The sequence below is a fragment of the Schistosoma mansoni genome, chromosome W, assembly GCF_000237925.1.
Source record: "Schistosoma mansoni strain Puerto Rico chromosome W, complete genome".
Lineage (NCBI taxonomy): Eukaryota > Metazoa > Platyhelminthes > Trematoda > Strigeidida > Schistosomatidae > Schistosoma > Schistosoma mansoni.
Window position 1 is genome coordinate 32,550,425 of NC_031502.1, and position 16,244 is coordinate 32,566,668.

The 16,244-nt window shown below is 34.4% G+C and overlaps 1 protein-coding gene across 1 annotated transcript in view; it reads right to left on the minus strand.

Moving 5' to 3' along the window:
• Positions 1-233: 233 nt before the first annotated feature.
• Smp_017900 (serine/threonine kinase) overlaps positions 234-16,244 on the minus strand; it is a gene marked incomplete at its 5' end in the record, with an annotated part of 59,930 nt that continues 43,919 nt past the window's right edge. The window contains 4 exons of the mRNA XM_018789412.1: positions 234-808; positions 2,219-2,365; positions 8,576-8,770; positions 10,064-10,225. Coding sequence (XP_018654858.1) covers positions 662-808; positions 2,219-2,365; positions 8,576-8,770; positions 10,064-10,225 — 651 coding nt within the window. The 3' untranslated portion in view covers positions 234-661. The remainder of the gene's footprint in view (positions 809-2,218; positions 2,366-8,575; positions 8,771-10,063; positions 10,226-16,244) is intronic.

Here is a 16,244-nt window from a genome sequence, read left to right on the forward strand (position 1 = left end):
AAGAAATAAAACACAAGCGAAAACATTTATTGTCATTGTGTAACTGGAATAAAAGACAACGGTTAACGTATACATATATATATATCACAATCATATTATTGATAATAATAATAATAACAAAATACTAAATGATCAAAATCATTATGAGCGAAAAAGTGTTTATTTTTTTTTATACAGGTAAACTCATTGATATCATTCATGAATTAAAAGTTGATAAGTGAATATTAAATAAAGAATGATCTGTATAAAATATATAACAATAATATGCATTATATGCATATTAATAAAGTTTACATTTTACAAGTATATCAAGATAAATTATTTAGATACAATGTCATTGAGAAACAAAAAATAATTGGATATTTCAAGCGATAAAAAGAAAAAAAAAGTGTTTCCATGTCAATTTACAGTTCTTCATTGAATTGTATGTTTAAATAATAACAGAAATATGTTATTGGCAAATATTTTACATGTACAATGAAATTAAAAAAAAACAAAACAAGCAGAGTTACTAACCAAACATAAGAAAAGATGATAAAGAATACAGAAAGAATAAAATGGAATATTAATGAGATTAAATATTTTTCCAAAAAATAATAATAAAACACTAATTTCATTCTTATTACAACTGAATGCTATTCAATGGATTTTTATTGAAAATTCAATGCCTTTCTTCTACTTTAATTTGATTTGTTAAAATTGATTTGGCACGAACACGACGTTGAGCTAATGTAGAACATTCAACTGGTTCAAGTATTGGTATTTTACTAGTACTATTTAATGCTCTAAATGTAGCTTCAACTGAATTCTATAACATAGACGAAACATTTGTAATAAAAGAAAATATGAATTAGTGCAAATGTATTGTTATTATTATTATTACTATTACTGAAAAATTCAGTTTATTTATAACAATGTAATTTAAGAGTAATATATTACAATAAACTAAAAATATGAGAAATGAGAAACTGATGACTATTTTCTATGCAAAAAATGTGAAGATTGTTAAAATTTGTAGGTAATTTCTTTATTATTACAAACTGGTTTTATTTTTACAGGTATGAGAAATTAGAACACGATGAACACTTGATTAGTCTAGAAATCGTATTCTTCAACAGTATACACCCATGATTCCTAAAAGAGATTAAGCCCAATATACTTAGGTCTCACAGTAACCATGTAACTCTCAGACATAAGTACATAAGTAAATTTTTTTATTTATACACATAAATATTGGTACAAGGAAGCACCAGATACATATGCGCCACACAAATCAAATGAGATTTGTGTGAGGGCTGTGATATTGCTGAGGTGCCCAGACTGAAGCAGGTGGTTTTCTTAGGAGGCCACACCCCGAGCCTTCGACCTAAAGGTCTGATCAACAAGGCAGTGGAGTATAGTAAAAAGATGCATTCCCATGGTAGCCGGTGACCAACAATTGGTTCATACGCCATTCGTTCCTTCAGGATACTAGAGCCCATGTGCACTATTGGTTTGGAATCAGGGTTTTCCAACTCTCCTAGGTGAACTCACCGTGTCCACCAACCCGGTTAAAGCGCCGGACATTCGCTTTTCGTCCTCTCAATGTCGTGGAGAACACCCCCGCCACGAGAAGGCAGTGAGTAGGACTTCCCTGGTAGAGGCTATATTACGCATGGCCATGTGAGAGTATTTCGAGAGAGAGAGCGGACTCTCCCCACTCTCGGCCATACCAGGGCATTTGCGGGCACATAAATAAATAGTCTATATACACAAACTTTGTTTTTATTGTCTATTATAAATATCCTGATTTTAAAAGTTACTGAACTAGTCACAAAAAATAACACTTATTAAAAATGGATAAGTGAATTTTCTCTTATAAGATTTGAATAGTTCAAGTGTTTTCAAATAATTTAATTCATTAATAATTACATTTTATTCGAAATTCATATGTACTATGAAATAAAGTTTAGGGGAAAATTAGACAATATACATAATTAGATTCCTTTGGCATATTTAGCAAGAAAATTAGTTTAAGTTAAATAAAACTTAAAAACCAAAAAAATACCGATTTTAGCAAATACTGATGTTTAGTATTAGGTATACAATAATCTAAAGAAAACTACAGCCGACAATATGAGTAGTAAGTAAGTATCTTATTGGTTACTATTAATCTCAAGCTCCAAGAAAATGGAAAACTTAAAAACGAACACCAAATAATTACGTTACAAACACTTACTTTTGTCTGACTGACATCATTTAACAAAACGTCCGTCAATAATTCTGGTGACAGTTGATCACGATTTTTAATCCATGGATGTGATAAGATCGCACTAGCTGTACAACGTTTAGATGGTTCAGGATTTAACATTTTTGTTAATAAATCCTAAACAAAAATATGAAAGACATAAATGTGATCAAAAGTTATAGAAAGAAAACTTATAAATATTGAGTACAAATGGCAGTTAGTACAAAAAATAACTATAGTGGGTTTGTGGATTTTATGGTTTACTATCACTGAAAGCCAAAGAAGCATTGTTTTAAGTTACACAAGGAAACCATTAAATGTTGACTCAGTGGTCTAAAGGTTAAGTACACATTAAGAAACCGAAATTTCCTAGATATGATACTCCCCCATAGGGAGTCATGGAATTTGAACTTATAAGGAGTTACACATACTCGTCAAACAATAACTTATTGGCAGTTGAGTTATTTTGTTCGCTGTGAATTAATTTTATAGACACATAAAGAGGGAGAATTTTGAATAAATACCTATAATTTAGTTGCATTAACAGTATGAATAGGATTTCTCATTAGTATTGGAAAAGACGCACCTCCGTATCTATGATGGGTGAACAATCGACCCACTAAAACACCAATACTGTACTATAAACATAAATCGGTAACTTTCAACTAATATAATGTTAAATATCAGATACTGAGACATCTACGTGAAAATTTCAGAAAAACTAGACTTTATTTTTACTACAAATGTGAATAACAATTGTCTTTTTAGTCTAATCTACTAGTATTACTAATATTAGTTGTAAATTTTCTGTTTCCTATTTAACAATGTATAAACCGGTTGAAATTTCCATAGAAGGCATTCAATAATTTCATGTTATTGGTAGTCAGTTGACTGGTATTGTACGGCATGGTGAAAATTGATTTAACTGAAACGATTTTTTCCAGCATATATATATATATATATATATATATATATATATATATATATTACATTGTCACTTTTCATATGTCGGTAAAAGTGAGACGTGATCGACCAATGAGCGAAGGTGAATACATAAAAATATGAGACTATATAATATTGTATGTTCATTCCATTACAGATTCTACTGGGACTTCACCAACAGTTGACTATTTTGTACTTGTGTCAATAAACTATTGTTCTCTGTCATATCTTGTTCTTGATTATTAATGAGATAATTGTATTGTGCATATCACATACTTTAGTGTCTAGTCTAGTTCTCCGTAGGTTAAACCTATTATCTATTGTCAGGTCTATTGGCATTATCTAGCGTTTAAGTGTACGATTCTACCAAGTGTAAATTCCATAATTTTCTACATAATATCAAGATTTTAAAACATATCATGAAACTATGCATTTAAATATGATAAATATTCAGATGAAACAATATAAGAATGAATTTATTTTTATCCTTTTAAAATAAATAAGAACAGATGAGACTATGGAATGCATGAATTGTGGCTAGCAGTGGAATCTAGGACAAGTGTTTTGATCGACCAATGACTTTTCAGCTGAATTCGCCTGTAGCTCAGGGCTAGTGTCCACTCTAAAACGTAAATCCCGACCGTTGCTGCTACCTTGACGTGGTGGTCGGGCTTGCCTATCGTGATGATCCAATCGAGCTATGCTGGCTGGAACAATCGTTCCTCAAGGTCCTACAATGCCAGACAGGTCGGTTGAAGAGCGGTGAGACTAAAAGCAGTAATCCCAAGGTCCAAAGGCGAAGTCGTACTGCTGACTGTACAGAGGTGTGACGGCAGTAAGGTGTTTCCTTCAGACAACCAGCATGACAGCGATGCTGCCTTCCCACAAGGAGGGGTGGGGTTAGAAAAGGTCGACCCTAAAAATGCACACCTCGCCTTATCCCACGGATTTCCGTCTCCGGCGGTAAGGACCTTTGAAGAACGGAGCTAACACGTCAAAAATCCCCCACAAAAAGGCCGTGCGTGACCGGCCTCAAGCAGTTATCTCTTGGGCACTGCGGTCACGCTCCCAGGTCGTTATGACCAACACTAATCCAACTTCTTTTTCAGGTCCCTCAAGAAATACCCTTCCACGGTGTGGGCAGCCGGGAAGTGATACTAGCCCTCATACCCATAACTGCACACGAGACCAAGTTGGTCACTTCCAAATCCTTCCTACACCTAATAACACTCTTATCTCCACGACTAACCCTTCCTACGTCCTTTTATCACCCCGCACCGCTAGGGCAAACGATTCGAGTACACGGAACGTTATTCCTGGTCTCCTGAAACCACGCTCTAAACTACATGTAGGAACTTTTAATGTCCGAACATTGTGCCAAATAGGACAACAGGCTTCCTTAGCTATGACTTTAGAATCTTACACCATCGATGTGTGCTGAGTCTCCGAAACGCGCATACAAGATCCGAGTAGTGTCATTCATTTGACCGCACCTAATCAAAATAAAGATTCATCTCGATACACGCTTCGTGTATCTGGAAGCCCTGATGCTGCTTCCCGTGGCGTCGCTGGAGTAGGTATAGCATTAAGTCCTAAGGCAGAACTAGCTCTTTTAGACTGGATCCCAGTAGACAGTCGTCTATGCGCTGTCCGACTAAACGGATCAGTAAGGACCCGGAAAGATAGGGAAACTCGTCGTTGCCTCTTCGTCGTCTCTGCCTACTCTCCCACTAACTGCAGCTCAGACGATATAAAAGATGAGTTCTACAGGAAACTTTCTGACCTTCTCCGAAAAGCTAGGCGTTCTGATGTAGTAATAGTGGCTGGTGACTTTAATGCTCAAGTAGGTAAACTAAGTGAAAGGGAAAGACACCTGGGTGGATCTTATGGTGTCATGGCGAAAAGAACAGATAATAGCGACCGTCTGTTGCATCTATGCTCAGATAACCGCCTATTTCTTGCAAATACTAACTTTAAGCATAAGGAAAAACATCTTTTGACATGGCGACCCCCGAATTCGTCCCAACGTTGGACCCAATTAGATCACATCGCTATCAGCCACCGATGGAGGGGCTCGATAGACTGTCGCTCATTCTGGAGCACATGTTTAGACTCAGATCATGCTATAGTGCGAGCACGTATCTGTCTGCGTCTTACTGGATGTAGGAAAGACACTGCAGGGAAGCCTCTAAGGGTTCTACTTAATGATAGGCAAGCTAAGAATATATTTCAGGAACAACTAGAAAAACAGTTAGGCAGCCATGTAAGTTGTGCCCACCCCGAGGCAGCGTAGAATGACATCCGGAAAGCTGTGGAAACAGCAGTGATATCCGCTAGTAAGGTAAACCATAAGGTTAGGGAGAAACAATGGATTTCGGCAGCATCTACCGCACTGATAGATGCTCGAAAACTCATCCCACCTGGCTCTGAACATAACGAAGAGCGGAGTCAACTTAAGCGCAGGCTAACAAGAAGCCTACGTAATGATCGTGAACAGTGGTGGGTAGCGAAAGCAAGAGAGATGGAAAAGGCAGCGGCAATAGGTAACAGTAGGCAGCTATTCAGACTCGTTAAAGAAACCGGTATTAGGAACCCAAGTATCAGTGAAACCATCACAGATAAAGATGGGCATTTCATTCATTCTTAATCCAGGAGATTGGATCGATGGGCAGAACACTTTAGGGATCAGTTCAACTGGCCTTTAGCCACACTTCAGTTACCCACGATCCCCAGTCGTCCTGAATGGCAAAATGATGTAAGTCCTCCAACCCTCTGCGAGGTTGAAAAAGCTATAGGAAATCTAAAGCGAGAGAGCAGCAGGCCCTGACAGGTTTACCCCTGAGATTTTTAAGGATGGTGGTCCAGTACTAGCAACGAGATTGACTGAGGTCTTAGGTAGAATCTGGGAACTGGACGTAATTCCATCTGACTGGTTCCAATCACTGATTGTGCCAGTCTATAAGAAAGGACAAAAGTCCTCCTGTGACAATCACAGAGGAATCAGTCTGACTAATATAGTGTCTAAAATATTAGCTTCAATATTACTAGGTCGCCTAACCAAAGCTCGTGAAGAGCAGACTAGAGAAAACCAGGCTGGTTTTCGACCTGGACGTGGTTGCATAGACCAGATATTCACCCTACGTCAGGTCCTAGAACATAGACATACATTCAGACGTCACACAATAGTAGTATTTCTTGACCTTAAGGCGGCATTTGACTCAGTTGATCGTGAGGTTCTACGGAAGTGTTTGTCACTGAAAGGAGTACCAAAGAAGTACATTAACCTCATAAAGGCTCTCTACTCGAACACAACTGGTCGAGTTAGAGCCTATGGCGAACTGTCATCAGAACTGATTACCTCAAGTGGTGTTCGTCAGGGCTGTCCACTCTCCCCATTCTTGTTTAACTTTGTCATTGACATACTTTTAGAGATAGCACTTTCATCAGCTAAACCTCCAGGAGTTGAACTTTTACCGGGAGGCTCACTTGTTGACTTAGAATACGCCGACGACATAGTTTTATTCGGTGAGGACGCTGGCAACATGCAGAGTCTTCTGACCACTATAAGCAACTATGCAGGCATGCTCGGAATGCGATTCTCTCCCTCGAAGTGCAAAATGTTACTTCAGGATTGGGTTGCATCGACACCTGAACTAATGATAGGGAGTGAAGTAGTTGAGCGTGTAGACCACTTCACTTATCTTGGGAGTCTCATCAGCCCTTGTGGTCTGGTGTGTGACGAAATCTCAGCACGGATACAGAAGGCTCGTCTAGCTTTCGCCAACTTGCATCATTTATGGCGTAGGCGAGATATCCGTCTAGCAACCGAAGGACGTGTTTACTGTGCAGCAGTTCGCCCCGTCCTACTTTATGGCAGTGAAACATGGCCGATAAGAGTAGAGGATATTCGTAGGCTACTAGTATTTGATCACAGGTGTCTTCGAAGCATTGGTCGTATATCCTGGGACCACCGGGTAAGTAATGCAGTTGTTAGGAAACGAGTACTAGGTAAGGATGGCAAATCGATTGATGAAGCAGTGAAACTTCATCAGTTGAGATGGCTGGGACATGTGTTACGTATGCCCAAACACCGACTGCCCCGACGTGCAATGTTTCATGGTGTAGGAGTAGGTTGGAAGAAAGCTAGGGGTGGCCAGACCAAAACGTGGCACAAATCAATGAAGTCACTCACAAGTGGACTGAGCCATGTTGGTAGGTGTAGACTACCTGGTTGGGATTAGCGAGATGATAGCAACCGATGGTTAGAGACCTTGAATGACATGGCTCAAAATCGTTTGCAATGGCACTGGTGCATCCACTCTTTGTGTTCTACCAAATTCTAATCTTCTGAATTCCTCGTGTCTCTATCTTTTTCTCTTTCCAAATTTATTTCACTGTACTATACTCCTTCAATAATTTCTTCAAACCCTAATCTTTTGGATTTCTGATTATACTCCTACTACTTCTACCACTATGGGATTTGAATCGACAACTGCATCTCTGTGGTAATGTGGTATGGCAACTCGAACTGATGTACGTACGTACGAAGTTCTACGTTGTGACTGAATGACTGACCGTTCACCAAAGATTATTCCCTTAGCTTTTTAGTCCGGATAATCACTACGCTTGTACAACGGATTCCTGATGAGACGAAACGAGAGTCCTGGATACCACTACCAGCCAGATTCTATTTATTCTATATTATCTTGTGTCATAATGGTTATATCGAAGCAATCTATACAGCATGCATGTATGCTGAAAAAAGACTGATTAAATTTCAGTAAAGAAATAATATCAACAACAGCATAATTCAAACCGATGCATATATATGCCTGGTCCTACGTTGTAACTGACTGACTGACTGATAATCGAAACTATTTCAAATTGAATTAGATAAAACTAAGAAATAATTGATTGATTCAAAATGTCTTTGCTGTATAAATGATTAAACTTTAACTGAATGTTTTTAATGATATGGTTTAGAAAACATTTCATTTCGACTTAAACAAATAATAAACAATACAAATTATATTGATTTACAGGTGAAAAAAACAAACAAGGATATTAAATCATGTGTTTAGTTTGATGTAATCAGGTCATGCATTTTGATGTGATTTTTTTTGTTGCCAAATTATAGATATTAGGCATAATTTCTATTATTATCATCATCATTTTTTTGGTGTTTTCTTTTTCCTTCAGAAAATATCATAGAGATTGTTTATTGATGTTCACTAGTGCAATAAAGCTTGAGTAAAGTATCACTTTGACATTTTTTTTTCTAAACCTCAATGAGTTAATGTGAAAGAAACAAGAATAATTAAGATAAATAATAAAAGTTTATGTTATGTCATTTACTAGAATAAATTATTCACAAGTATATATAGATATATAATTTATAATACATACTTTTGCTAAATCAGATATTTTGTTCCAATTCTTATTGATTAAATCTAATCGACCAGATTCTATACGTGATAAAACTACTTCAGATGATTCATTTGGTTTAATCGGATGTGGCAGTTGTCCAAATAACATTGTATACATTATTACACCTAAACTCCATACATCACATGCAGCATGATAACCTTGCATTTTTAACACCTATATTATTATGTATTGATGATGATGCATAAAAATAACATAAGAAAAATAAAAAGAATAAACAAATACAAATGAATGTAAAGTGATACATACACAAGTGAAAATTAGTACAAAACATAATAATAACATTAATAATAAATAGAGATGCACACATGCATGAAGTGGTTCATGTATTTGTAGAAAGTTATTAGCCCCCGAATGCCCTGGTACGGCCAAGAGTGGGGAGAGTCAGCTCTCCCTCTTGATTTGCTCTCAAATGGTCACGTGCACACAATCACTGCCAAGGAAGTCCTACTCATTGCCTTCTCGCGGCACCGGTGTTGTTTACGAAATTGAGAGGACGAAAAGCGAACGTCCGATGCTTTAACTGGGTTGGTGGACATGGAGGACCCACCTAGGAGAGTTGAAAAACCCTCATTCCAAACCAATGGTGCATATGGACTCCAGGATCGTAAGGAAAGAAATGGCATATGAACATATTGTTGGTTACCAGCTACTATGGGACTGCATCTCCTAAAGTTGCTCCACTGCTTCGTGAATTAAACCTTTGGATTAAAGGCTCGGGGAGTGGCCCCGTTAAGAAAACCATCTGCTTCAGTTAGGGCACCCAGGCAGTATCCCAGCCCTCACACAAATCGAATGATTTATGTGGTGCATATCTATTTGGTGCTTCCTTGTACTAATGTTTATGTGTTCAAATAAATATATATATATATATATATATATATATATATATATATATAGTTCTCAAAAGTTACCATTCATAATTCTATTCGGGATATAACATTACCCATAACAATCAACTAATTTCGATTGTTATTTTAGCGATACTCCAATTTGTCCTACAAACTGATTAGTGTTAGTTGTTTTCTCAATTTTTTAAGACTGGTGGACAACTTATTAGTTATCCTTGGTCGAAATATGTCAGTCAAGCAATGCCCATTCTTCTATAAAACTACCAAGTACGTCTGAATACATTTTTAGTTTGTATGTGTCACGGATTGATCCCAGTGTGTGTGCAAACGAAAACCAGAGAGCATTAAACAGCTGATTCGCCTCAATAGAGGACATCTTAGAAGCATGTACCCTAGACCCCACAAGAGATCGATTCCAGGATCTGCAGATATCACTGTGAACATGAACATCAGGAGCACTGGGTTGGTATCTTACGGTAAATAAATACCTGAACAAATAAACAGTATATTATAAAGCTTCACTTTTTCTTACGGAGGGTCCCATATCATAGCAAATTAAACGCAATTACGATAATAAAAAAACTGTCAAGCAATTTACTTCTGGTGCAACAAAATTTGCGGTATAACACGGTGTCATTAAAAGACCATTTTCAGCTCTCAATTGTTTTGCAAAACCAAAATCACATATTCTCAGGGAAGATATATCACCAGAATCGTCTGCATATAATACATTGGATGGTTTAAGATCACGATGCACAACCTGGCACAATAGGGAATATATGTATACATATGGAATAATAATAGGTTTTTGAATAATAATTAAACAGACATCAACATAAGATACAATTTTTCAAATATTGTATAGATATGACCACGATGCAACAATCCTATTCAGAAAAGTACTTTGACTGTTGTATGGTAAATTCATTTATCCTATTGGTTTAAAGCCATACATACGACCTGAAGTTATATCAATGAAATCTATTTTCAAAAAAAAGAATAAAATGTATTCAGAAAGCAAAAAACAAATAATTTCGAATCAACAAATTTCTTTATCGTAATTTATACTTTGGTTGTCTATTTATTAGATAAAACATAATTGTTCACACTTTTTGAGATCACGGACCGACCTAAGTAAGTTATCCATTGAAAACCAAGAAGCATTGGATGTATGTTTCATCCCCGTATAGAACTAATCCTCATCAGTTAGTATTTATGACTCCTTCGGGAACGAAATTCAGGATTTGCAGAGAGAGCTTAAATTTTTGGGATATTTAGGGATCTACAGCATATGAAACACGCTTTTCAAAACATAGATCTACCTAAATAATTATTCATAAATTGAAAGTGTGAAGTTAATCATCCATTTTGTTAATACTACTTGAACAATTTCTTTTCAAGAAATATTCTTATTGCATTGCGTTTATAAATTCAAATGTGTGATCATGATTTACATAATGAAATTATTAGTAACAATTTATATGAATGATTTAATTTCGTTCAAGAGAGGATGATAACCTATTATTTGTTACAAATACTTGCATTGTGTATATATTATGCATGTATTTATTAGATAAGATTATACAGCACATACACACAAAATACACAGGGTGTGTACATAATTCTATTTAAAAGGAAACAACTTCGTGTTGTACAACAAAGTGTCTAGTTGAATAGGTCAACTCATTTTCAAATGAACTGTTATTAAATTCCGATTAAGAACTTATTTGCATTTTAATGGCTACAACTATTAAGTATATACTACCATGTTTACAGAGTATAATAATTACATAGACATTCACATTGACCTTCAGAGATATATGGCTTGACTACAAATTAATGCAATGATATCTGAGTTATTGTTACAAGACTAAAATATGTATGGTATCATGTTCACAAGACCAAAAATAGACGCACTATGTCTATCAAGCAAAGAGATTCGCTGTTTTTATTTTTGGTTTGAGAGATTAGTTTTGATAGTCAAATGTAAGCTTTGAGAGGATGGAAATCAAAAACTCAGGGAAACGCACTTTTAGATGTTTTATTTAACGAGCTGGATAGTCAGAGATTAGGCCAGAGAAGACATTCAACATAATTATGTGAACAACAGTAAGCAATCAAAATCCATGTCAACAGAACGTGCTGTTAGTTAATTGTGGAGAAATTCTAATCACTCACTTTATTTCGAACTATGTACTGATGACGTTGTTTAGAAAGATGATGGGAGATTCACGATTAAAATATTTATCTTAGAGAGAAAAAAACCCTTCAGAATACAATATTGATCATTTTCACATGGTATAATTTCATTTGTTTAAAAAGTAATCTGAAGTGATACGTGCTAAGACAAGACAGAGTGATGTATCAAAAAATACATAAAAAACAAACACAATAGATTGACCGATGGGCAGTAACCGATGTCATATTTCTTATATAAGTTACATAAATTGTGATATCATTAATCTAGGTGAATTAACTTTGTGTACACTATGACGGGTTGTTATGTGGTTGAAAGTGGTAAACAAGACACCCTGGGCCACGGTTTGTTAGTTGACACTTGTCAACAGAGTATACCTAAATATTGAGAGACCTGATGCGTTCTAAGGGATTCCAATCAGAGTATTAAAGGAAAAATTGTTAGAATCATGTCTGAATATAGTTACTCATATTATTATTTCATCCACTTTATTCCATCTGGATCACGAAAGTAAAAATTAAAGAAAATCGTTTAGATTTATTCATTAATTTTTGTAAAGACAGTTTTTCAAATAAATACATTATACTGTGGTGTGGTCTACTTATATCCACATAAGTAGTATATAGTGATGGTTAGACATAGAATGTATTTTGGCAAAAGACCGATAAGGAATGAACAGAAATGAAGCACAAATGGTACGATAATGTATGAACAATGAAATCAGATAAGACGGACTGACATCTGCAGAAGGAACATTTAAGATTGAGACAATTGTTTGTTATTTTGCAAATTAACTGTTCATTGTATGGTTATAAGAATTTAGTGAGACAGTCTGTAATTTGTGCTTAAATACATTCGATTGTCCCCACCCGTGTTTTGTTCACCAGAATACTACCACAACGATAAATCATTAGAAATCTATAATATGTACTCTAACTTTAAAATAATGTATTACAGTTTAATCTTTATAATCATTATAACAATAAATAATTTTGTAAACGTACAACATAATAAAAAAGCTAACAACTAAGTTTACATGCTATCTATGGCATAACATTTATAGAAAACGAAAAATTACTACTACTGTAATGAACATGAACACAGGTGGGGACAATCGAATGTATTTCAGCACAATATTACAGAATATCTCAATAAAATATGAGAACCATATAGTTAATTTGCAAAATAACAATCAATTGTCTCAATTTGACTATTCATTCTGCAAATATCCGTCCATAGTCTCCGATTATAACTGTTCATGCACTTTCGTACCAATTGCGTGCCGTTCCCCTTCTCTCCTTATCGATCTTCTATTGAAATACATTCAATACCCGACCATCACCATATACTACTTATGTGGATATCAGTAACCCACACCACACGACTATTACTACATATTTATTTAATAGTATGATAACTAGAATAAAGATCATATACGATACATTTGTGAACAAGATATGTTGAATCATATATATTATGTATAAATGATGAAGATAAATTCAACAATAAAACGATATTTCCTTAAAAGGGTCTATGAATTAATGTATTCTATTTATTGTTAATAAATTTTTCTGTAATAAATATTCGTTGATTTTGCTCATTTAAATAGATAAACACTTTTGTTCTATAATTTATGACTATGTTGACTAAACGACTGTTTTTTTAAATATACAGACCGATGTAACAAAGAGGTATTACTGTTAATTACTTTTTCTTCATAGCTCCAGACTGAAATATATATATACATGTATCTTGTGTATTGGTTGTTTGAATCTTCCCAGTGATGTTTAGGACTATAATTATTAGCCTTACCTGGGATATATGCATACTGTGAGGATTGTCTCGATAATGCTGTAAGATCACAAATAACTAGTAGTGAAGTCCAAGTACGTTTAAGTGACGATTCCCGAATACGACGAGACGTGAGTCCTAGATTTCACTGCTAGCTATCATCCAACCCTGCTCATATATATATATATATATATATATATATATATATATACGATTTACAATAATAAAATATTACTAATCGGTTATATTTCCTTCATTGAAATTCTCGACGGTTTTTTCACATTTCAGGTTACTGCATAATTTTCATATTCATCTCTTGATATTCACATGACTATTTTAAAATTGATTTTCCATCAAAATATTTCATCTACTCTCTTATTAAATATTATGCAATTTGGGGACCATTTAATTATGTTTCCGGTTTTAACAAATAACTACTTTTCTCAGTAAAATAACTATGTTATCTTTCTTTTAATCACTAAGCTAATTGTTCTATATTATTTTTATAATCATTTGCAAAATCCCAGCACTACTAATCACTCGATATTACTTTGTTTTAATAGTCATTAAATTACGAAATGACTTTATTTAGATCGCCAGTCCTCAACAGTGAGCATACATACCCCCTTCCGGGGTCGAACCTGAAAACATGGGTTTTGCGAGCAATCGCTTGATTTCATGAGACCACTCAGCCGGCATCGAATGGCATGCAAACAGAAACTTAGTCAATTCATCATACCGCACTACCATTGTTTCTGGAAGATAACTGTCTCATACTCAAAATGATGCAACTCCACTGTCACAATCATGTGTATGTGTATTGATGTAGAGCTATGATGAAAAATCAATCCACATAAAATATTTCCCCACTTTGTTCATCTTTGTGTTAAGCCTTTGAATCAGAACTTTCACCACAACTGTTTTTTTTATTAGGCATTGAGCCTAATATATTTTAACTTTAACCGAAAAAAAATAATTTGAAAAATTACTTCTTACACTCAAACAATCAATCAGAAAATAAGAAACACATTTTCAATCATTGAGTAAAAGATAACCATCATCCAAAACCACTTTCCTATTGTATTTTGTCGTTGATGTTTATTACAATAATAGGCAGTGAACAACTAATAATAATATCTTACTCACTTAAGGCTATTTTATGTATAAGCTAATTAATTATTCCTTCGAAAGATTAATTTCAAACACTATGATTAACTGACTGAATCCATTGTTTTTTTGCTAATCTTTCCCAATAGTAATTCATTTAATTCACATAAAATTCCGATAGAATAAGACACCTAAAAATAGTATGCATTTTACATTGTACTATTTAAGCTTATGTTAATTTATTCCAGTCATTTATTCATTCTGAAAAAGTGGATTACATTTAGTAACGAAGCACCACAACTAAAACTTTCTACTCATTGGGGTATAATAAAAAATATATATATTTATTATTAACTTCCTGCCCAATATTCAATTTATTTGAAACTATCGAGTCAAACATTAGTATTCATACCTAGAAAGAAGGATACCATTGTGACGTGATAAAGAGAAAGAAAACAGAGTGAAATCAAGAACAAACAAAAAAAAGACAGGAATAATCTATAATGAAAAACATAGTTCAACTCTTTGAATAATTCAAATTTACTGTATATAGTAATATTTATAATCAAAGATAAACATTCTTTTCTACTAATTAGATAAGAAAGCTACATTCTAAGTATAAATGACTATTGAAATAAGAAATTTTTGAACCCATGAAAATATATAATAACTTATGTGGGTTGAAGTTAATTCATTTCGTTCTGTATGTTCTAAATGTAGGTTATACAGAAAAAAAAAACAAATTTATTTCACTAATATAATTATTAAAACGTTTATATAATTCAGAAGGGGTTTTGTGGAGATTTCAGTATTTTCATAGTTGAAATCATATATAATTATACAAATTTATTTTTGGAAAGAGGATTTATGCAATAAGTAATATTTGCGTAAGCTTAAGTCAATAAGATAGAACATGTAATGTTGATAATAATTATGAAAAACCACATACATATAGCGAAATAAATCGCAAATATTACTTTGAAAGAAAAGTGTGAAAGGAATGAAGTCATGTTGTGTCTTGAGAAAATAATGGAGATTAGGTGTTAAGTTAACCGATCGAAATTTCAAATATGACTTTCTCTTTCCAGAGTGTGCCATTCTGTTTAAAACCTCCCTTCCTAAACTTGGCCAATTATCCTTCTGATCCCGACAATTAACCATGAGCTGATGCAAGCTGAGTCCCTATTGCCTCATAGTTCTTAAGCCCACATCCAGCTTAGAGAGAGTCAGAGAAGTCAGTAGCCAGTCTAAGTTCTTATATTTAAAGCAAATGAAGCTTTATATACAAACATACTGGACTAAATAGCATGGTGAAAAAAAGTACCATCATTATAAATAAACAAGCCAAAGGTGGTTGTAAAAAAAGGTAATGTGTGAGTAATATGTTGGCAATACATTGAGAATAATAAGTCGTATAACAATAGTTAATGCGTTAAACGAAAGATTCTGAACAATGGTTTATATAGACAGGAGCCCAGTTACTTAATAATTATGAACTAAGAATATATGTATAATAGTAAATCGAAAAAGGGTCCCAGCATTTTAGGTTACGACAGGTTAAACGTTATCCTCACAAGGCAATTTATTATTATGAACACATGAAAGTTGAAATAAACTGAGTAATCAAAACATCAAAGTAACTGAAAAAATTGTTTTGAAGAATTCAGAATGTGTTTTGGGAATA